At 35.9% G+C, this 23,985-nt stretch overlaps 1 protein-coding gene across 1 annotated transcript; it reads right to left on the bottom strand.

Annotated features, from left to right (window-relative positions):
* Positions 1-19,043: 19,043 nt before the first annotated feature.
* Positions 19,044-22,456, bottom strand: LOC120631627 (protein FAM177A1). Its single transcript, XM_039901281.1, has 2 exons — positions 22,141-22,456; positions 19,044-20,410 (listed from the first exon to the last, which is right to left on the bottom strand). The coding sequence occupies exons 1-2, from the start codon at positions 22,285-22,287 to the stop codon at positions 20,132-20,134; spliced, it is 426 nt and encodes a 141-aa protein (XP_039757215.1). The 5' UTR covers positions 22,288-22,456; the 3' UTR covers positions 19,044-20,131.
* Positions 22,457-23,985: the final 1,529 nt, after the last annotated feature.

Genomic DNA, 23,985 nt, shown 5'->3' with positions numbered 1-23,985 from the left:
GGTTCAGACTTCGGCATCACTTTTGGAGGGCTGAGTTCGAATCTCTAACTTTGGCCAGCGTGGTGGACTACAGCCTTAGTCCTTCTCATTGTTGGAGGCCCGTGCCCTGTAGTGGGCCGAGTAGGCAAGACTCTATGAATACCTAAACCAATCTTCACGAAATTTGGAATGGAGTAGTAAGGATTTAAGGACTACGAATTTTTGGAACAATGGTAACAGACTCGGGGACTCGGACACACATTTTAGAGGAACTAGATATATAATACCATCACAAAACTCCAAACTCCAAACTTTAGATTCTTTTAGATTCCCAAAATGAAAAGTAGTAGAGATAACAACAATCTACAACATAAAATATTGTTGTAACATGTGTTACTTTGCAACCAACAGAGCGCTGTGTAGGTAGGTGCATTATTTTTTGATACCTAAAGAAGATTCGTTTACTCCACAGATACCTCAACTGCGACGTCTATGGACTGGAACTTATTGCCGTCCAAGAAAATGACGGCTGCATCGTGAACGCCAAATCCTATGCTAATGATCGGGCAAAGTGAACTAGTTCTACAAAAATTCGGATCTTACCTATTGAGATAACGTTTAGACGAAAAGAAAATAAAATGACTTGATTTGAAACTTCAGTACTCATAAACAAAATTGCGGATGCACGCAAGTTTGTCTGCGCTTTGTCTGACTATTGGCTTACAGACACGCGAAGATGAGGTATCTTGGCGTGATGATTGATTGATGATGATTATAAATTTTAAGTAAGTTAGAAAACATCTCCAGATGTTTTCCAACTTACTTGAAATTTATAATACTAGTTGTTGCCCGCGTTTTTCCTCGACCTTTTTACTAACTCTATGCCAAAAAAACTAATTTATTAGTTGCTAAGTAGTTGCAAGAAGATAGGACAAACAAACAATCAAACCAACAAACATACTTTAGAATTTATTAAGTATATGAAAATGATATTGCCTAATTTAAAAAATATGTAGATCTATAAGCTGTATCACTGTCCAGTTTAATAAAAATCCAATCAGTTTTGCGTAAAAGAGTGACAAACATCCACACATCCGGACATCCTCGCAAACTTTAACGTTTATAATATTGGTAGCAAGTAGGATAGTAAGTTGAGTTTGATATACAATTAATATTAAGCTTAATTTGCTATACTCCTTGAAAACCTTAAAAACAACATCTCTTGATGATGATCCGCTCTCGGAGTAACACGGGCGTAGGGAGTAGGTACATTGCCGAAGAACTGTTTGAGTTAGAGTGAGAAGAAATTAAAAAATAACCTGTACAGATTTTCCTGATTTGCGCGACCGAATTGATATGATTCATATAATAATAATTAATTATACTATTATTAATTATACCAAATATTTGATTTGCAAGTTAAATTCCGCAAAGCGACGCTTCTATCAAGTATTTAAAAGGATAGGTTAGAGTCCGTCTCCACGTTGACGCAGCGAGTGGTGCAGTCCTCATATCTCAGGATCGCAGGCGTCCCGCGCGAGTGATGGCGGACAATGTTAATATTGAAATACCTCGCCGAATGCTACAATATTTCTTTACATATCTTAGCTTCAGCTTGAGAATCTTCTAGATTTTTTACGACTTAACAACTATTGAGTGTCATTGACTAGAATAGTGGTAGAGCTTTTTGCGACAGAGCTCGTCCGCAGAAGTACTACCACCACGCTTATGTGTGCCGCTAAGCAGCATTGTGTCAATGCTGTGTTCCAATTAGGTAGATCAAGATTCGAGAGGTGAAACGCCGAATCCAACTCGGATGGGCAGCGTTCGGGAAGCTTCGTGACATCTTTTTGTCGAAAATCCCTGTGCCAGATCCCGAACAATGCGTGTTGCCAGTGATGACCTATGGCTCCGAAACATGGTCGGTAACTATGGGCCTCATAAAAAGGTTCAGAGTCACTCAGCGGGCGATGGAGAGAGCTAGACTCGTAGTATCTCTACGTGATCAAATCAGAAATGTGAAGATCTGTAGAAGAACCAGAGTTACCGACATAGCTCAACGAGTCGCGAAGCTGAAGTGGCAATGGACGGGGCACATAGTTTGGAGGAGGGATGGATGTTAAGGTCCCAAGGTGCTGGAATGGCAGCCCCGCACTGGTAAGCGCAGCGTTGGTCGACCCCCGACGAGGTGGACGAATGACATTAGGCGCGTCGCAGGTAGCCGCCGGATTCAGACGGCACAGAACCGTGGAGTTTGGAACTCTCTACAAAAGACATATGGCCAGCAGTGTGTATCTGTTTATATCGGTTGATATGATGATGATGATGATGATGATGTGTTACAGTCTGGTTGCGGAAGTTTTTTAATTACCACATCAATCTTTACATCTACGCCGTAGGTTGATGGACACAGGCAGGTTGCAGGTTGTGTTTCTTACATGCCCTGCGAATTTTTGCTCTGTTTATAGACGTTGGTTTTCCACTTTAAAAAAAAAACTTCTTCTCGGTATAATCTGTGTTGGCTACAGTCACTATAACCGACTTGACATTTCTAAAGTTCATCATTGTCATCATCATCAACCTTTTTCCAGTCCACTTTAGAGCAAAGGTCTACTCTCAGTATAAGAAGAGTTTACGTCAACATGTCATTAATTATAGATGAACAATAAGTAGATATGTTTTACATATGCTATGTTGTATTTTTCAAGCACCTAGAATACAACCATACTTATCTTTGTTCAAAGTTACCACCTAGAAACTAGATCCCAGAGTATAACCACACTTTTCCTAGTCCAAAGCTAACACCTAGATCCTCGAGTAGAACCATACTTATCCCAGTTCAAAGCAAGTTCCGGTATGAAGAGATAATATTTCTATACATACCTTTAGCGACAGCTTAAGAATATTCTAGATTTTTGACAAATAAAAAACTGCTGAGTATCATTGAGTAGAATCTGTCTTGAGACAGTCACTACACTCGGAAGGACTTGACGTTTCACAAATTCTGATACTGGGATTACATAAGTTATTACAAAAACTGAGCTACAAGGCTTAACGTGCACTCCAACACACAGGGATGGACTCTGCTCTCTCTGGATCTCCTAACTCTGCACGGCTAGCATGGGCTGGAGACAATTATCTCCCGGGGAAAGGATAAAAATGTATCTTCTCCCACAGCCATATCAACTCTCAGAGTATTGGCGCACAAGTGGAAATAATATGCAAATAATATTTGTGTAATTATAAACGGGGATAAACTTCTTCTATTTCATGTTCCCGTGCTTTAGCAGGTGGACACGTTTATTATATCCCCTATCGAGGGCTTTAATCGGGAATGTAGATTTTGTCTCCTGCCTGTCCTAGCCCTGTTGGACTGCCACTGAGAGTTTATAACAGAAAAAATCCTCACCTAACATTTTAAGGTGCGACGCGGGGATCTCTTTAACCGTAGTAAAACTTACTAACTTCTAGATCAACGATCATTGTGTAATCATTTAGGTGTGGAGAATGCTATCCATTTTCACATACACTACACTTGACCCAGAAACCGAACGCGTGAACTCTACCTAAAGTTTGACAATCCTAACCGCTAAGCTATAACACCTCTCGTTACCATAGACACCCCATAAAGCTTAATAACGTCTCGAAACCAATCAAATGCCGCTACATCAACTATCCGAGATTGAATTGCGAATCTCCGTAATATATCAAAGGTAATCCGTTTAAGTTTAAGGGGCACTATATATCATGATAGTACATACTACATAGCCTCCCTGTTTGGTCGCCTAAGCAGGGAGGCGAGCGCGTGTTTAGGTGTATGGGCGAAGCGATAAGCGAAACAGAATTTTTAGTACAAATTAAATGCATATTGTTACGTAATATTAATAGCAAGAAAAATAAAAAATATACTGCAACATTTAACACAAATCTTTCTCGAAGTAAGCGTAGTTTGTACGTTACTTTGTGTTTTATTGATGACAGATCAATATTTTAATAAAAAAATATGAGCACATAAATACTTATATATTCATCTACACACTAGTATACATCTACTAACATACACTACGCAGAGCGGGACAGGAACACGTCCTGAAACATGCTGCCCTGTGTCGATCAACCTGAGGCGCAGGTATGCAATAAATGCCGAGTCTTTGAAGTAGCCGACGCCCGTCTTTCTGCATGAGCCGTCCGCTTGAGCAAACGAGCTATAGCCTTAGTACAAGATTTGCTCGCTCGGACTTTGAACATCGGAGTAAAATGGAAGATCCATTTTACTCTGAGTTAAAACTAAAATTTGCCTACAATTATTTAGCGAGCTTTACCTACGAGCAGGCAAGTCGTGTTCTAGGAATATAATTGATCTTATACTCAGAAAGCATATTATTTGCACATTGTTAAAGCTAAAATTTGCCTACAATTCTTTAGCGAGCTTTATCGACGAGCAGGCAAGTCTGGTCCTAAGGCTACAGTTCATTCACTATATGACTATTCTTACTAATTTGATAATATTATTAGCATGGTTAAATAAAGTATACAGGTTAAGACAGCACTACTATGCAATAGTCTGCCTAAAGAGATTTTTGCCAGAAATCTTTTAAAAATATTTATTTATTTATTGGGTCTACCAGAGATTTCACATAAATAAAAATAATATTACTTATCATATATACATTACACAGAGTATGCAAAACCATTTAAAGGTAAACACTACATACTAATTTCGCTTATGAACTAATAATTTTCAAAGAGAATCAATAAAAACGAATAAAAAGAACAACAACAAAATCCGAAACAGTTACAAACGCTAAGTTATTATTATAAAAGAATTTATGATTAAAATTAAAATTAAAACTTACATTACAAATTAGAATTTCTGCGTCTAGGCAGCCCTACGTGGAGTGTAAGATACAGCTTGTATCGATTTATTAATGCTTTCAGAATGCCGTTACTGCTTACCCGTCTTAGTTTCATCAAGGATGCTATTCGTTATGATTTATGTTAATTTTATTTTGTCATTAAGTGAAACTGTTTCTTTTGGGAATAAATGTCTCTAACCACTACACGAGGCAGTTTTAAAGCACATCTGAATAAATCCCCACCTGTTCTCCGGCTATTTAATAAGTCAAGATTTATAGCTCGTTATATGAATTATCAAGATTGCGGGACTCATCTCGTCCACGATGTCCAATTGGTCGGCCAATCAATGCTGATGCTGCACTGGTTAAAGTTGCAGGGAACTGGAAATAGCCCGTTTTAGCACTACAATGTTGCTATACTAGGCCACAATAATGATATTACTAATGTGACCGAATGATCTGCAATGATATGTTATCTGTCTGTACAAGTTGGCAAGAGGTCACTGGGACATCGTCCTTAAAAAGTATAACTTAAGAGTACAATTTTAGTGTAATCATTATAATTTAAAAAACGTCTCCTTCTTTCAGTTTCATATCATTTATACAGGGCACGGGTCTTCCACGATTAGAAGGGTTAAGCCTAAATCGCTACAGCTAACCGCTCGGGCCACACTCTTTGTTCGTCAACTAAGCAGGGCGTGGGTGGCGGAGGGGGTAACATTTCCCTGTTTGAAGGCACACGTAGCAAAGGGAAATCCTGTACAGGACAGAGCTCTAAAATTGCCCGCTTGTGCTGCTCAGGTATCTAATGTACGGATTGCAAAGTAAATTGACAACCTATACGTATGTTTAGCCAAGTAGGTGTATTTTAGTGTATGGGGATTGGAGGTTTATGTATGCTTTGTGTATTCTGTTACTGTATGCTCTTTGAGTTTGAGAGACGTTAAATAGATTTCGGGCTGCCACTTAATGGAGGCGCACACTGCCCCCTGCATTGATAATAAGTAGGCAGATGAAATAACATGGAAAAAATCGTCGCTAATATATATATATAAAAAAAACCTAGCTTATAACAGTCCATTGATGAACTTAAGATCTCTCCCAACAGGAGGGTTTGCTCTTAATGACCACGCTGGGCGAAATAAATAATACACACATCGCCACCTAGCCCCAAAGTAAGCGTAGCTTGTGTTATGGGTACTAAGATGACTGATGAATATTTTTTTTATAAATTATATACATAATTACTTAGAATATACGTATAAACACCCAGACACCGAAAAACATTTATGCTCATCACACAAACATTTTACATTAGTGGGAATCGAAATCGCTGCAAACTGCGCCAATCGGCCGTCAAATCAAAATCAAAAAGGAGAGAAGATCGCAGTAGATAGTAGATGGTAGTAGCACAGAGTACAATGCTACCCGTATTCTGTTGTTTTCCCTTAGTTGCCTCATTCGACGATATGGGATGGTGACAACTGTAGCCTTAGTAAAGATTTGCTCGCTGGCAATCGATATCCTTTTCGAGTATTTAGAAACTGTCTTCATCAGCGGGCCTCTTGTCTGTTCTCAGAATGAGAAGAGTTTAGGCCCTAGACCACCACACAGGCGTGCGAATCATCATCATTTCAGTTCAATATCAGAATCAGTTTTATAATATACTAAATAGAAAGGAAGTATCTGGCCAGAAGCATTATATATTACTTGCTACTGCAAGTAATATATAATGCTAAAGTATTTTTTTTACCAAGATAGATATATATTTTTTTCTTTTTTGCATATATATTCCGATGGATTGAACATAAATACAGACTTTTGCAATTCAAAATAATTATTTGGCTTAAAAAAAAAAAAAAAAATTTTCTCCGTTTCGAACTTTGTGTAGAAACGTATTTTGTCGTTATGACGGCAGATCAGATCTATATGAAATTTAATATATATCTTTATGAAATTTAATATATATTTGTCGGAATAAACCCCTTACGAAAAAATAAAGGAACATTGAACACGTCTATAAATGGCGAAGTTACGGCCGTTCATACTTAAAAAATACATTTGAATTGATAAACTTTTTGTAAGAAATCGGTTAATAAAAGAGGCTAGCATGAACTAAATTAATTTTGAAATTTATATTTAGTTCTTTGCTATCAGTACCCGTAGTTTTAAGTATAGGTACACGACGAGATCCGTGATTACCGACTGATTGCGAACACCGCCGTGTTTATCTTAACCCTGCACCTGCAACCGATATACGGCTTTACGACACGTTAACAAAGATACCGGAGAAATTACAATCGCGCAACCGTTTTTATTGTACTCTAGCTGTTCTATCCGCATTTTCACCCGTATAACGGTCGTAGCATAATATTACATTTTAACCGCGTACTCACAGACGTAAACTTACCCCTGGACCTCAATGACGCCTAGAGCAAATGGCGTTATGGTGCGCCAAATATTTAATACGAACTTATTTTTATTGTATTAATAAAGTAAAGTTGGTTTATCGACTGCTTCAATAAATAATCGATAACCTAGTCGCGGACGCAGTCTCCCAGCAGACAAAGAGTTGTAATTTATGCAGTCTAGTTAGTTACCTAAATATAGTCGTAATTCTGATTACCACTGCTAACTTCTCATGAAATAAAAAAGATATTGGCTATTGTATAATATACACTTAAACTAGCGAAGGTTGTAGCCAGTGAGCTTCGTTTACTCCTGTCAATTAAGACAGAAATAGTCGTAGCACTTCTTGTTCACCCTAGAATGTTAGGTAGACTTTTATCAGCGACCAACGTATGAGACGTTAGTCGCTACTTTATCTTGATGAGCTATAGAAATTTGCATCACTGGAGCCTGAAGATGTCCAATCCGGAGTCTCTCGCCTTAATGGTTTGGCAGATGCTTGTCTTTTTATTTAGCGCAGAACTTCCACGTAGATAGCTTTAAGAGTATATATAAAACAGGCTATCAAGATTCTGTGTGCCCATATCTCAAAATCCTCTATAAGGTTTCCCGTGGCCTACTTATAGCCCATGCATATACGAAATAGTGATAATAGATAGTAGTGAACCTAGGAACTGAATGCTCAAATAGATTTTAAAGGCTGCGGTGGCCGAATACGGTTTTCGTATTGTTGGAATTTATATACACCGATCGAAATACTTGCCTGAGAATGATAATCAATGGACAATCAATAAAGCATTTCCGACACATCAATGTCAAACAGCGCCAACATCTTTTGTCGGATCGATGGGAAAAAATAACCACCGTCAACCATAGGGCAACCCCATCGACTTTTTCTCTATACAACTCATTTAAATCTCTCGTACGCACAACGAAATCGTCCCTTGCTTTGCCTGCGATGCACCTTGTTGCAAATTAAGGATTCAACCCCATAAAAAATATGACCCCAAAGAATCGTGGGTAAAAAAAAGTTTTATCTTTTTTTTTCTATTGCACTTTATTGAAATGAGACACCGGGGTCGAATATAAAATTGGTCTTTTTATGCACCGTGAAAGGGTTAGACACGTCTGCATTGAAAGGGTTTTTTTATTTAATTTAGTAATGGGTACAAAGGGCCCTTGCTACTGCGGTTCGGGATGCTTCGTTATGACGGTGTTAAAGTTGGATTTGTGTTTGGAATTATGTCAAAAAAGATAACAATTTGAAGAGCTTACTTAATCATTTTAGAATGTCAAAGCATTTTATATTAATAAAAACATTATAAACGTTTAGAAAAAAATATATCGAAATGTTCAGACTAAAATTAATTGCATTGTAGATAAATTGGCGCGTAGCACGGCGCACCGATGGAATCCCAAGGTGCAAGAGTAGTGATGCCGAACTGAAAATCGCATAGTTCTGGTGGGTTTACCGAAGATTACCACTAGATGTACAAACGACAGTTTATAAAAGCCACAACGCAGTTGCTGGTCATTTGGAGTCGAAGTCCGTAGAGCGGAAACCGTTACAACTATCTATGTATTCTCTTGTGACATAGAAAATCCGATAAACTTTTTCAGCAGGCCGACCCAAGTTTAGTGAAATAAATAAATTACGCCTCTTGTACTTAATTCATGGAATCTTTATTTCATGATTACTTTTTTTTAAAGTTTCAACGGTTTTAATATATTTTTCATTTTATCAAATGCACTGGTCCTTCAATTTGATATTCAATTTGATGCATTAATGTATTTGTTTAATATGCATTTTCGACTAGGTCTGTAGATTAGGTGTCGCCATATAAACAATACACAAAATCTTATTAAGTAATTTGTAAAGGACCTATTAAGAAAAGTCCATTACATTCAAAAATAATTTTTATTCATAACCGTTCCGTAGTCGGGTAAAAAGCAAAGATACAGATGTCATGAAAGCACAATGGGTTCGTGATAACATCTTTAAATTTCACACTTCATGCCTCCTGCTTTGTAGGTACCTACAGCCGGAGTCGAGGGCTTTATTTGTGCAGATAACTATCGCTCCCAATGCTCGAGTGTCCTCAAACCTATTGACTTTGGGTGACGACGATTAAGATTTGTTGCCTATCGGATTAGAAGATGCTAAAGGAACCAACTTTTTTAAGGAAGGCGGAAAATCCTCATGGACGCATTGGCACATGTCAGATTTTATTAAAAATTTTGTCGCACTAAAAAACCTCCTCCCAATCTCAGTTTGCAGGGTATGCACAGGGTATGCAGATGATATAAAATGAAGAAAATCACTATTACGAGTTATAAAAAACTCAAGTATAGGCATTGTAAGAGTTTTAAAAAGCATGCCCTCAAGTATTTATATCTCGTACTGGAGATTTTCTTCATTTTATATCATCTGCATACTCTGTGCATACCCACTATGCACGCCACTGCCCTGGCGTAGTGGTGAGCACTGGCGTCTCATAAATGGGAGGTCCCTAATATTTGAGTTCATAATTTCTAAATTTATTACATCCATACACCTAATCGATATTTAAGTCTCAAGTAGCGAAATAACGTTCTGGTACATCGGAACGCTAATTCGCTTCCGACATTTTCAATATTCAATCTATCCGTAATCTATAGATTAATTAATTAGCAACGTTGTTATTGTCAAAAAATATCCATGCAATTTTTAACAAATAACAACTTATCAACAGATTACAGATGGATTGAATATTAAAAACGGACGTTAGTCGCTTCAATCTTAACAGACTGGTCGCGGTCGTAACTTTGGTGTTGTGGACAATCCGTCTGCCGTCCGTCAAATCTTTCTGATGCATTCGTGGAGTGCTCCGATTGTGTCCATTATTTAGTCCATCCATCGGCGACCTTCCGCTTGCTCTGGTCCCCTCGACTTTTCCCCTGAACTACAAGCCGTACAATGAACACGTCCTTACGCCTAGTAACGTGTCCAATGAAACTGAAGATACGTGCTATGACCGTAGAAGATAAGCAGACGGTGTTTTTTGTTAAGTTAAAGGCAACTAGCCAAAGCCAAAATCTTACCTCTGCCGGACGACAGCATTAACCACTGCGCCGGCTAGGTCGTCAATCTAATTTTTTAATATAGGTTTTATGTGAGCACAAGTTTTTGCCCATTATTCAACTGGCCTCTAACACTACACACAAAACTCACTCATGCTAAACATGCGTTCAGAACAAACAAATCCTCAAAAGCACATAAATTTCACCTAACCCGTCAACGTCCGCATGTTTTCTAAACTGCGCCGCCGCGTCACTCCCCCTACATTGGCGGGGCATACGCTGCTATTTACCAATAACCCGACTGACCCCTAACCTCTCTACCTAAATATGACCTATCGGACCTTACCCCTGGTCATTGTGTGTCGAATTAATCGGCTGGTATGCCCATTGTATGGTCACTGCCCGCCCGAGACCGGCGTAGGGCTATTGTGTTCATATTAAAACTTTTTAAGTGTCCCCTTCGCAGTTTAGGGTTGGAAACTGGTTTGCGAATTTTTTCGACCGGCATCAGTGGAAACGAGTTTTGTGTTATGTACGATTTATGGCGAATTTCCGCATATTTGTGCGTTACGAAGTGACCGAATCCTTTTTAGGGTTTTGCGTTTGTTATCGTTCCCTCCTCGACCATTGTAGAGTTGTTGTTGTTGTAGAGCTTTTAGTGACACAGATCATCCACGATCGCACTACCGCCATGCTCATTTTTCCAGTAGTATACAGAGCTTCTTGAGACAGAGCTCGTTCGGGGAAGTCCTTCTAAGTACCAACATTGTTATTTTTGCAGTAGTGGCAGAGCTTTTAGTGACACAGCTCATCCACGATCGCACTACCGCCATGCTCATTTTTGCAGTAGTATACAGATCTTCTTGAGACAGAGCTCGTTCGGGGAAGTCCTTCTAAGTACCAACATTGTTATTTTTGCAGTAGTGGCAGAGCTTTTAGTGACACAGCTCATCCACGATCGCACTACCGCCATGCTCATTTTTCCAGTAGTATACAGAGCTTCTTGAGACAGAGCTCGTTCGGGGAAATCCTTCTAAGTACCAACATTGTTATTTTTGCAGTAGTGGCAGAGCTTTTAGTGACACAGCTCATCCACGATCGCACTACCGCCATGCTCATTTTTCCAGTAGTATACAGAGCTTCTTGAGACAGAGCTCGTTCGGGGAAGTCCTTCTAAGTACCAACATTGTTATTTTTGCAGTAGTGGCAGAGCTTTTAGTGACACAGCTCATCCACGATCGCACTACCGCCATGCTCATTTTACCAGTAGTATACAGAGCTTCTTGAGACAGAGCTCGTTCGGGGAAGTCCTTCTAAGTACCAACATTGTTATTTTTGCAGTAGTGGCAGAGCTTTTAGTGGCAGAGCTCATCCGCGGAATTACTACCGCCATTAAGCATTGAACTGTTTAATTACATGCATATGAAGTTTAACATCCAGGCCTTAAGAAGATCCAAGGATCTTTTCACAACGCTCAGAATATTATTCAGGTAATAGGTACGTATCTTAAATTTACTAGACTGGCTCGTAAAAAAACTTTACTTTTAATGAAACTTTTTTTTATCTCACTACCGTGTAATTCTTATGTACGCATCAAAAGTGCCACCCGTGGGCCTACTTGAATAAAGATATTTTTGACTTTGACTTTGAAGTTGTATACAGGGCGGCACGTTGCAGGCCGTGTTCCTCGCATGCCCAGCGAATCGTTGATCTGTTTATAGGTAGGCCATCTCCTGGTCCATTTTTATTATAAAAGGAGAGAGCTATTTAGAGCTCTACCGCCGAATTATGGAATTATATTCTACTGAAAAGTTGTGGAGTTGCAGAATTACTCTTTTCAGAATTATATTCATTAGAGATATTTAAGTATGTTTTATTTTTCTTTAATTTGAAAACAGTTGTAAATATTAAATAGTTAACTAATTGGTTGACTTAAAACTAATAACAGGTTTCCAAAGATAAGACATATAATATCATCTTTATTCTATCTTGACCTATTTTTACCTAGATGTTTTAATTTTCTTTTTGTTATTAAAAAAGGGATATTATTAATGAGTGAAGTTAGGGAAAATTAAAAAAAAATTACAATTGTCATAAATGGAAAAGTTACAGATTTTTAATAAGAACCAGCAGTTTAGTTTTTCCGAAGTCAAAACAACTTACACTTTTACAACATAGTTATTTTAATTTTGCCAAATGAAAGCGAGCCGCAAGCAAATAAGAAAATCAGAATGAGACAAAATATAAAAAAGTTAAGTTTTTTACGAGCCAGTCTAGAAAAATTAAGATACATATTACCTGAATAATATACTGAGCGTTGTGAAAAGATCCTTGGATGTGTACGCTTAAATACGCTTGGATAAATAAAAAAAAGTATCATTAAAAGTAAAGTTTTTTTACGAGCCAGTCTAGTAAATTTAAGATACGTACCTATTACCTGAATAATATTCTGAGCGTTGTGAAAAGATCCTTGGATGTGTACGCTTAAATACGCTTGGATAAATAAAAAAAAGTATCATTAAAAATAAAGTTTTTTTACGAGCCAGTCTAGTAAATTTAAGATACGTACCTATTACCTGAATAATATTCTGAGCGTTGTAAAAAGATCCTTGGATGTGTACGCTTAAATACGCTTGGATAAATAAAAAAAAGTATCATTAAAAATAAAGTTTTTTTACGAGCCAGTCTAGTAAATTTAAGATACGTACCTATTACCTGAATAATATTCTGAGCGTTGTAAAAAGATCCTTGGATGTGTACGCTTAAATACGCTTGTATAAATAAAAAAAAACAATATCTATGGTAAGGGTATGACTAATTTAAATATTAAAATATGCTAATTTGCAGCCGGATGCATTTCCCGATGGCTATTGATCAATAAAATATTATTATCAGCGATTTGGGATTGCAACATTATTTGTTGCCGTATTCAAATTTTGCGCACCTAATACCCAAGGGCCCACCGGCAGATGTTCTACTTTCGACTTGCAATGTTGTTTATTAAAAAAATCTTTTGTGGCCATTTTAAAAAAGTAAAACTTTCTAACAATGCGCCATGCAAATTAGAAAGGTGTACCTATGAAGAAGGGTGTATAAGAATCTTATTGCTTTGCAATTTTGATTGTTATTCGTTACACAAGTTCGGCTATTTTTATTTGATGAACGGTGACATGCAAATATTATTTTTATTTAAAAACGCTTAGCAGGATTTTCGTCTTTATATCAACGTAGTAAGGGATAAAATAAGTTGGTTCGAATAGAAAATTTGCATAAGCATCGCGCACCTTTCGCTGATCCTTTCTATGGCAGTTTGACTGACAGGGTTTAGCGTGAATGAAATTTGAATCACGGATAAAGAATCATTTGCTTATGTTATATACCATTTTGAATCGTATACGCATCTATCTACCATATGATGTAGGTTATTTACATAATAGCAATAAAACTTCCTAGGTACCTAAGGCTTGTCTATCTTCAAAAACATATAATTTATTTAAAAATTTGCGACATTCAAAAAGGTCAAATTTCGCAACTAAATTACGTGGGTGGGCACATCTTACAATAAATTCATGAACTACAATCTTAGATTTTGAGTGGGTAGCTTAATAGCTATTTCATTTAATTTTATAGCAGAATATATTAACACAGAATAAAATTCAATTAGAACTAAGTTATGAAGCGGTGATAGCCTCGTGGGCTTTGCTTTCGTGGAGACCGAGTTCGGGCCCCGGCACTCATAACTGACTTTTTTAATTTAAGCCATTCTTGCTTTAAACAGTGAAGGGAATAAATAAATAAATAACTCAAAATAATTTACGTAATTATTTATATATAACCATGCATATATACATTATATAACAGATAGACTAATGCTAGGTACCTAGCCGCAATTAAATGCATACCGACTAGTAAAATTCTTTATAACCAAGCGGTCATAGACTAAACATAGGTTTAAATAAGTACGTAAGTAAGTACTTATCATTAAAAAAAAACACTGACCACCACAGCTTTTAATAGTTTAGCTACCATTCGTTATTCTATCATTTGCTAATCTATCAATTGAAACAAGCGCGATGATCATGCGCACTGTGAAAGACACAATTGAGTCAGATTATTTATTTGCAATCAAACACCGTGAACTATTGAGAACTGGATCGCCACAATAAATGCATACAAATTCGCCGCGACACGCAAATCCTCGCAAAATAAAGCACGCACCAGAAAAACAAGAAATTCTTGTTCGTTTCGCCCCAAAACTCGTTTTAATTCTACCACGCGCCATACGTAGTTATTGTGCGATTTTTTTTTCTAATGATTCTAAATCAAGGGGAAAATTTTGGCGCTGGCAGCACTGGTTTCGGTCGGCATTGTCGAAAGGACTTGAACTGTTATCGAATTATTGAATTAGCTGATAATTATGGCGGGAGTCGGTTAAGTTGATATATAGGAGGTAGGTACCTATTTTTTTTATATTTCATAAAAGTTCTACAGAATAAAGAGTAGTACCTTCTCTTTATTCTGTGAACTTTTGACTTCGTAGCCTATCATATTAACCTCAACAAAAAGGATATAAAGTCAAATATTTCTTTATTAAAATTGGTACATAAATGGCAGTTTTGATGCGTACATTATTACATGTAAAATATGACATAGAAGTGAGTTAGCTGATAGCTAATCCAAGTAGGTACCTAAGTGAAGTCATAAGTAGGTATGTCATATTATGAAACTATAAATAACACCTCTTATTACACAGGTACACAGGTATAAAGGTAAATTTGTTGTGAATCTATTGATTCAACATGGATCTGATAACCATTCCCTATTTTGATGAACTCCCTGGCGTCCCAGGTGCGAAACCCAGAGGGACGGTTTCGGAATTTATAATTTCTGAATTTTGTCTGGTCTGGTCTTATGAGCTTCGACCGTATCTAGCTCCTGGACAAAATCATACCGATATCGTCTGTTTACCTTGTCGGGGGTTGACCATCGCTGCGTTTTTCCGTTGCGAGGTTTCCATTCCAGCACTGCGGGGGGTCCGTCTATCGGTTTACCGAGCTATGCCTCTTCCATAGCCACTTCAGCTACGCAACGGTTTGAGCTATGTAGCTCTAGTTCTTTTACGGATCTCCTCATTTATGATTTAATCGAGCCTTTCCCGCCGAATTAGCGTATAAACCGACCAATACATTTTTTTACGTTTATTTATTTATTATTATTACACATACTACTAAAATTATTATTCTTCGCATCCTGAAACTCACATGAGTTTATTTGGATGCTACACATTGCTCTAAAATCTAATAAGTTTAAATATATCCAGTATCATATTTTAACCATTAAAAATCAATACAGTATACGGCAGGTAGTACACTAATAAATTCAGTGTAGGTAATTAAACATACTTACTTAAAATATGATATCGTTGATTTGTCAGTAACTTACGCTAATTCGGCGGTAAAGGTTCGATATATACTTACCTAGAGTCACATAGGTCATTAATACCTAAGTATAAATAATAAATAAATAAATAATAATAAATAATAACCTAGTAAACTCCTACCTAGCTCTCTATCTAAGTTATCTAAGTTCTTACCTAGGTTCTTACTTGAAATAGGATACCTATACTTTTCTTTGCTGGTGAAAGCAAAGTAAACCGAGTTTTTTTTTAACAAACTACTTATTACAAGCGATGATAGCCTAGTGCTTAGGGCTTCGGCTCCCTTTCGAGAGGACTGAGTTAGATTCCCGGCACGTGCCTACCTACCTCTATCTACTTATTGGGATTGATGTGCGTTTTTAATTTAAGCCATTGTACTTGGTCACAGTGGCGGACAGCTACCAAAACCCTTTTTATTCTGAGAGGAGACCAAAACCCTTCTCATTCTGAGAGGAGACCAAAACTGCAATCCTATCTGGTGGTATCTAAGAGATGATGAGATAATTATTGTGATAACAATCGTTAAAGCACAGTGTTGCGTTTGGACATTTGTATTTACAAGACTATTGTCTATGGTTAGAACGGGACAGTTCAAACCAGTTCCTTGGACTCAACTTCAAATTCTTGAAGCTATTGACGGAAATTTAAAACTTGTAAACCTAAATAATTGAATTGTGTTTCTAATGAAACAGTTATTTTTTACTTATTTCCTGGTCTATCAAGGCTTTATGCGCTCTAACCAAAAAGCCCAATTCTTTAAATAATAAAATTGAACACATTACGTCACGAGTTATGTGACTCTATGGTCTGTGACTCTTGAAAATGGAACGCGCAATTTGGCGCCAAAATTCGGCATGTCGTTCAGACCGCGCCTCACATACTCGCCCCGCCCCACACACGGCGGCCAATCGCACGAGTCTAAACACCCTCGCGCCACACGCATATTGATCTGCGGACACAGCTCGAACCGTTTACATTTCGACATATCACACTAAACACTGACAAACAATAAAATGTGCCAGATACACAGACTAATTTCAACTCTATGCCCTTAGTAGAAAGTTGTAAATGAATTGTTATTCTTTATGGCAGTTACGACTTGAGTACTTCTAATAGGGTATAATTTATAATCCTATTCCACTATGCGAATCGTGATCTTACTCCATTACGTATAAGGTTACTTTTAAATTGGTTAGAAAACCTAGAAATTCGAAAATTGGCAGTTAACATGTTTAATTTCTACAGCATAATTTGTTATAAATATTATGAAGTAAGTAAACGATTGCGCAAGCTGTTCGATGAATAAAAATCATGATGTTTCTATTACAAAATACGTAATTCTAACTGATTTATTGATTTATTATGCAATCAAATATAAATCGCCAAAAGTTCAAATCCTGTTTAAATTCAAATAACATTTACATGTTAGTTCCGCCATCTAACGGCAAAATAAAAAAAACAACTCCTTCGCTTACAGAGCATGGATAAGACTATTCTCTGCAAACTTACGTAGTAGTTTAACTATCTGATACTAGATGACGTTGTAGTTTTTTTTAATAATGCATCGACCACACTGCATCCACAACTATGCGCTTTCATTCATATTTGTAAGTGCAAAACATTTTTATGATCTTTGCAAATTTCCTGTCAAGTTAGGTGGAAAAGTTCGATGTTTAAACCTAAACTCTGCATCCCTACAAGTTTAGACTTCATTGATTTCGCCGAATTGTACCTCCTAACCTACTTACCTATTGTAGTGTTAGATTTATAATATTCATATAGTTTTAATTGTAGTAATATTAAAACATGCTCTCCAATGGGCAGTAATTAACTACCTAGTACCTAGGTACCTAACAATGGGTGGTACCTCCACATTTTTATCCAGTGCCTATTATATATAATATTTGGTCCGACCCGGGAATCGAACCCAGGAGCTAGTTTTTGTTATCCGTAAAAAACGTTTTTGTTTGAACAATATACCAAATGAGGCAGTCAGTTCTAGTAATAGACAGGTGCTGGACTTATTATAATTATATTACGTAGAGCTTGCATGCCTGGGCGCCGTAGAAATACAAAAGTGCAACGCGCTCCTGCTGTGGGTTCTTAAAAAAAATAAAAAAAGGCGAATAATCTTTGTGCAGGGTTTCACGAATTTGTCCCACATTAAAAAAAAAACGTGTGTGTACTCATGTAAACGCGTTAGAAGTTCTACTTATTTTGCGTAACAAGATAAAAATCCTTCCAAAAATTTTATCTTTCGCGTTATTCTTCGTTTGTAGAAAAAACGACACTAATAATACAAAAAAGGGTATTTGAATTATTGAAAGTCAACTGTCAAACGACCCTTTTTTTGAAAAACTAAAATGTTGGCTACAGCTAACTTTATGGTGTCGGTTTTTTGAGACGGTGTGCGCGCGCATCTTAAAAATTTACCCTCACCATTTTTTTTCCCTAACGCGCTAAAAGAAGTATAACTTTAAAAATTGTGCAGAGTTCACCAAGCTCAGCTATAGTTTTAATTTATTTTTAAATTTATATATAATATTCTACCTGACAAACAAGTTCTAGGTAAATTGAGGAGATGGAAATATCTACTACCACTTAAAACTAAAATATCTCTTGCTCACAGACTCATCCTACCAATCCTTGACTATGCAGATTCTTGTTACTCAGATTTGTCACAACAGTTACTAAACAAGCTTGAACGAATTCAAAACCTAATAATAAGATTTGTGTTTGGGCTTAGGAAGTTTGACCATATAACTCAACACGGAATTAAACTGCAATGGCTCACTATATTTTATTTTATTTTATATATGTACTGTTTTTGTAATTTTTGTAATTATTAATATGTATGTATTCTTAGAGTTTTGCGCACCGCTATAAGGATTCATGTGAGTCAATTCCTCATAATGGTTGCCTGGAAGAAATCACTATTAGTGATAAGGCCGCCTTTGTTACACAAATTTAATTGTATCTTTGTTGTTTTTGTCTCTTTTTGTTTTTTTTTTTCTTATGTGCAATAAAGTATTTTTGATTGATTAATTGATTGAAGTACCTATCCATTTTGACTAGCTAGCTTAATAAAGTCACAACCTTATTATAACATTTAAAACGCAATCCTTTTATAACGGATCACCAAATTAAGAAAATACAATGATGCTGCTACACCACCTTTATAAATTGTTAGCTTGACAACTTTGTCACAAATTGAACACCATGTTGGCAAATACGGCTTACCTTCTGGCTTCTTACCTTCCAGAGAAGAAGCTTGAGGAAATTTAACAAAATAAATACGTAAGTAGGTATGTACAATTAAAAGTTTATTTAATAAAAATAGAATTAAAATTAAGCAAATAAGTAACATTTTTACCTTTCCTATAGATTATATAAAAATTTAGACATTTAAAAAAACAATAAAAATATACTTGTGCTGTAAAAATTTAAAAAAGAATTTGTTAAGTAGATTAATCATGATGCACAAAACTAATTTCGAGTAATGTACGATTCAATGTAGTCCAAAATATTAAAATATTAATCGGCAGTATTCCAGGAAAATACTTTATCAATAATAATACAATATTAAGGAAAAAACTTATATTTTGACTAAAATTGATAATATATTTTTGTGTGATATAATTTTTCCTCATTTTGACCATCTATAATTTCCCAAATATTTAAAAAATTACAAAATTGACGTTAACTAGGAGATAACGGTTTTAAAACCCAAATTAAAGAACATGCTACCCCATAACATTGTCAATGCAGCAGAAGATAAGACTTAGGGCTGATTGCACCACTTGCTTTGGTAACAAAGTTTAATTAAATTCTCGTATAAACTAAACTTAACCGCCTCTCCCTGAACCCACTTTATTGTGTAAACTGTACTTACAGTACCTATACTTCATCGCGTTTAGTTTCAAATGATGAAGACGCACCTTGGGTCGCCTTTCAATACGGCGAAGCGGCGCGGTGGGTTGATACGGAAGAATATACCAATCCAATTTCTAACAGCAGAACTGTCCGCTACATCATCCGCGTAAAGCGTTTACGTAGGTACCAACTGGCCACAAGACGTTCAGACGTTGAATGAATGAATAAAAAACTGTAAAAAAAACTATTTCATCCAGACCATTCATCCCTTCCTTAGATCAATAGAATACTAATAAAGAACAAACTTTTGAGTTTGAGTACATTAACATACAAATGCTATAATACAGATAATATTTATTAAACATAGTCCACTAAGAGAAAGGACTAGAATATTGTGTTGTAGTGTGATAATTTCAGTTCAGTATCAGTTTTGTGTTTAACTCACTAGACATAAAAGTTACTGTCATTTTCAAGAAATCCAGCCAGTACAGCAGTCAGGCCATGAATAGGCCTTTGATCAAACCCGTTCATCATCTTGAACAACTTTTGATGGTTCAGTCATTACTAGGGGAATATCTCCTCCAACATTCTTTGGCACCCACCCTGCAGACTCCTCTTCTATTTGTCGCTTTTCTTCCTGCAACCTTTCATATTCATCTATCTCTATCTGGTACTTTGGTGTTGTAATGCCAAAGAAGCCTGCCAGTGACTCGCCAGCATAATCAACTGCATTAAGGGCTGATGAACCAGATTTCCAAACATAGTATGAAAACCATGGAACCCAAGAAAGGGTTTTCTGAAAATATTATAGTAATCATCATCATTAATCATTACAATCATCAACTACAGGCTAGTAAAATGAATACAGAACTTCTCTCTTGGGTGAGCCCACCACACAACCACAATAGAGCTTTTAGTACACACATTAGTGATGATACCCTGGAAAAATGCCTTATTTGTTATGCTCTCAAGGTCATTTTTAAACATGATAAAGCCAATTTCTAAACTCCATGAATCTTAGTATGGTACTAAGATTTCATTAACAAAAAATTCAATGCCTAAAAATGTTTTGCACAATGGAATTCAAACCCAGTATCTGTCAAACATGGTAATTTCTAGACCAATTTATCATATAATCACAGTTAACTGTTTTACAACCACATTATCTGTTTAGCTATTATTATTTAATGAAGAAACTATAGTCAAAATGGCAATTCTTACAGCATTAAGATTTAAATGGGTGCTGTAGATGGGTTTAACAAGGTATGAATTTGGCCTTTACCTTGCCTTCTTTCCTCAGAGTGTGAGTTGAGCAATCAGGATGTTATTACCACTAACACCTAATGTCAATTGATGTACGATATTCCACACCAAAACCAACATAGGAGCAATATGGAGGATCTATCCTCTTTTTTACAAGGCATGCTTTTTAAAAAAGAGTATATACCCTAGAAATATGGATATTTCTTAGGCAGACAGCAAAGTGGCCAAGTTGTTTTTATACAGTAAAAGTAGCCTATGCCCTGTATGACATTTTAGATAGAAGATCTGACTTTTATTGACTGAAAAATTGGCACATTTTTATCTTATTGTAACTTATCATTATTTTATGTTGTAGATCACTTAGAATACTAGCTTTAAAAACAGAGAAAGAACTCTCAAAATACAGAAGCAGATAAATATTTAAACAGGTTTGATCACCATGCTAGACATATATAGCAGTAGCAAGCTCGCAGCAGGAACTATCAGACAATGCAGGCAAGATGCTTTCCGAGCCATACAGATACAGTCTAGACTACAGAATCCAGATATTCATCCAACTCGCAATCTGCTTAAGGCTTTAACCAATTTGCAGGTTAACGAAACAAAAGGTAAAGCAATATCAGTCTGTTTATTAAGTTTACTATTTTGAGTGCATACTCTGTATTCCCAGAGAGTGCATAAACATACATACTCTAAACATGAAAACAGATTAGGGTATGAAACAAAAGAAAATTATTTTAACACGTTATTTGTACATGCAGCTAGAAGTTTATATGTACATATATGAAAGAATTCCCCTGCAACTATTTTAAACAATTCATTGAATAATTTGTTAACTTGCAAAATGTTTATGATGTAATGTGGCTAACTTGGTGTTTCTTTTTTGGGGCATAGCCATGAGCCCTCACACAACTTGAATAGCATTTATTGAATCATACCCTATGGTAATCCAGCACTCAAGCCTCATTTAAATTAGACAAGTACTTTAGGACTAGATGACGATGTGACGATGTGTGTTTTGTCGTTTAATATTTATTTATTATTATTTACTTATTAAATAAGAAAATACACTTTAATGTCTAGCCAGTGTGTAAGTCGCTATTTAGAAAGCCAGATTTAAGAATGGCAATCATGCGTGATGCGAACATATTGTAGAAATTTAGTAGCTGGTTATTCATAATATAGGAACAATGGATTCAGTTTGTGTTAACACTAAGAAATTAACATTTGGCGAGGTTGCACTAAATCTTGAGCATTACTCACTGGATCTACAATTTGTTCAGGAGTACTTTGCAATTCATTCGCCTTTTCTTCTTCTATTTCTTCCTCAATTCCATCGCTAAAGTAAATCACTCGTTTTGGCTTATTTATTGTCACTTGTACTTCAGAATCGGAATTTATGCCTTCCATATTTTTCACGATGTAGGTTTTTACGTACCAACTACCAATTGTAGGTGTACATGTACCTATCGTACCTACCAGAATACCCAATGCATAAAAATCTACAAATATCTTTAATAATCCTGCAACTTTAGGAAGTTTCGTTTTCTCGAGTTTCTTGACTAAAAACAACCTATGAGGGTAGAGGTAAGGAGAGTCATCTTATATGGGAGAAAAGTTGAAAAAGTGTCCAGTTGTTGCGCTAAATAACAGTTCAAAAATCCTCCACAAAGGCGCTGGTGGATGCACTGGGTATGGTATGAATGTAGCAATCGTAGATGAATTGAAGTATGCCGAGTTAAAAAATTTAATATCATTATCGACTAAAGTAGTTCATTATTGAGAATTTCAACAACTTACGTTGTACAAAATATTGTGGTAAATATAACCTTACTTCCTTGTATCTCCATACTTCCTTTTTTATTTTTCAAGCCTACTCTAACAATATTTATATTTGGCGCTTCTTTTAAGAGTTACCCTGATGCAAATGTGGCGCCATCCTAATTTAATACATTTTGACGACACTTTTTCATTTACACAGATGACTCTCCTTACCTCTACCCTCCATAAAACAACCAAATAGATATATATTTTTTTTAAATTAATTTTACGGCCATGGATTCAAGTCCTTTAAGGCCTCAACAAAATAGATATTGTAAACAACCAAAGCCTAAAAACTAAGGATGCTATTTTTTAAATAATTTAAACTGTACTGCATTCGAATTATTTCTTACTCATTTATATATTTTTAAATATCCGACAAATTTAAGTAAATTAATATTAATAATAAAAGCAATATAAAATGTATAATTCATAGTAAGTTTTAACAAAGAAATGAGAACGATATTTCCTTATCGCAAAAACGCAAATCGATTTGTATCGATTTCTTAAACTAGAAACCGAAAGCCATAGTCCGAACGCAAACGTAGAAATTTGTTTTCTTCCTTTCTAACCTAACGTAACACTGCTGGGTAAACAGGATGACAAATTTTGCGATTTACATTTTAGTTTGTTGGTTACGGTAATCTTATGCACATTAAATATGCGTGCTAATATAATCCTTACAAAAAAATATTTATATACCATATTTGGAAAATTAGGTATGCTTTGATTTATTTTGTTATAACGTTTTCGATTAAATAGATGCAAATTTGAATTAGATGAAAAGTGCATGCATGTCTTATATCGATAACAGTTAACTTGGCTTGCCGGTTACAAAATAAAAATCGGCAAATACAGGCAAACAAAATACAGCAAATACAGGCAAGCCTTTAATGTAAAAATTTATTAAATTAGTTTGAATTGCTGATAACTAAATAAAACAAAAAGAAAATTATAAATTAATCATTGTAAATATGCCAATTTTCAAATGCACCTCAAATGAAAGGATTAAGCTCAACTTTTGTATTAGTTCTAAACCTAAAGGATGATGGAAAATCAGGCTAATCTCTATTGGATTCTCAACTAAAGAAATCTAAGTACTTAGAATGCAATGGAATTGGCGAGGATAGGTGCTATTCATACTGAATTGGATATCTAAGGACGGATTTTGAAATTGAAATCTAAACTTTGCACCCTAGCACTAAGTACTACATATTACTGTTTTCTTTGTATTTTTCCTATTGTTTTGTGTAGCAATAAAGTTTTTCTATTCTATTCTATTCTATT

The sequence above is a fragment of the Pararge aegeria genome, chromosome 18 (assembly GCF_905163445.1).
Source record: "Pararge aegeria chromosome 18, ilParAegt1.1, whole genome shotgun sequence".
Lineage (NCBI taxonomy): Eukaryota > Metazoa > Arthropoda > Insecta > Lepidoptera > Nymphalidae > Pararge > Pararge aegeria.
This window is presented reverse-complemented; position numbering and strand designations above follow the sequence as displayed.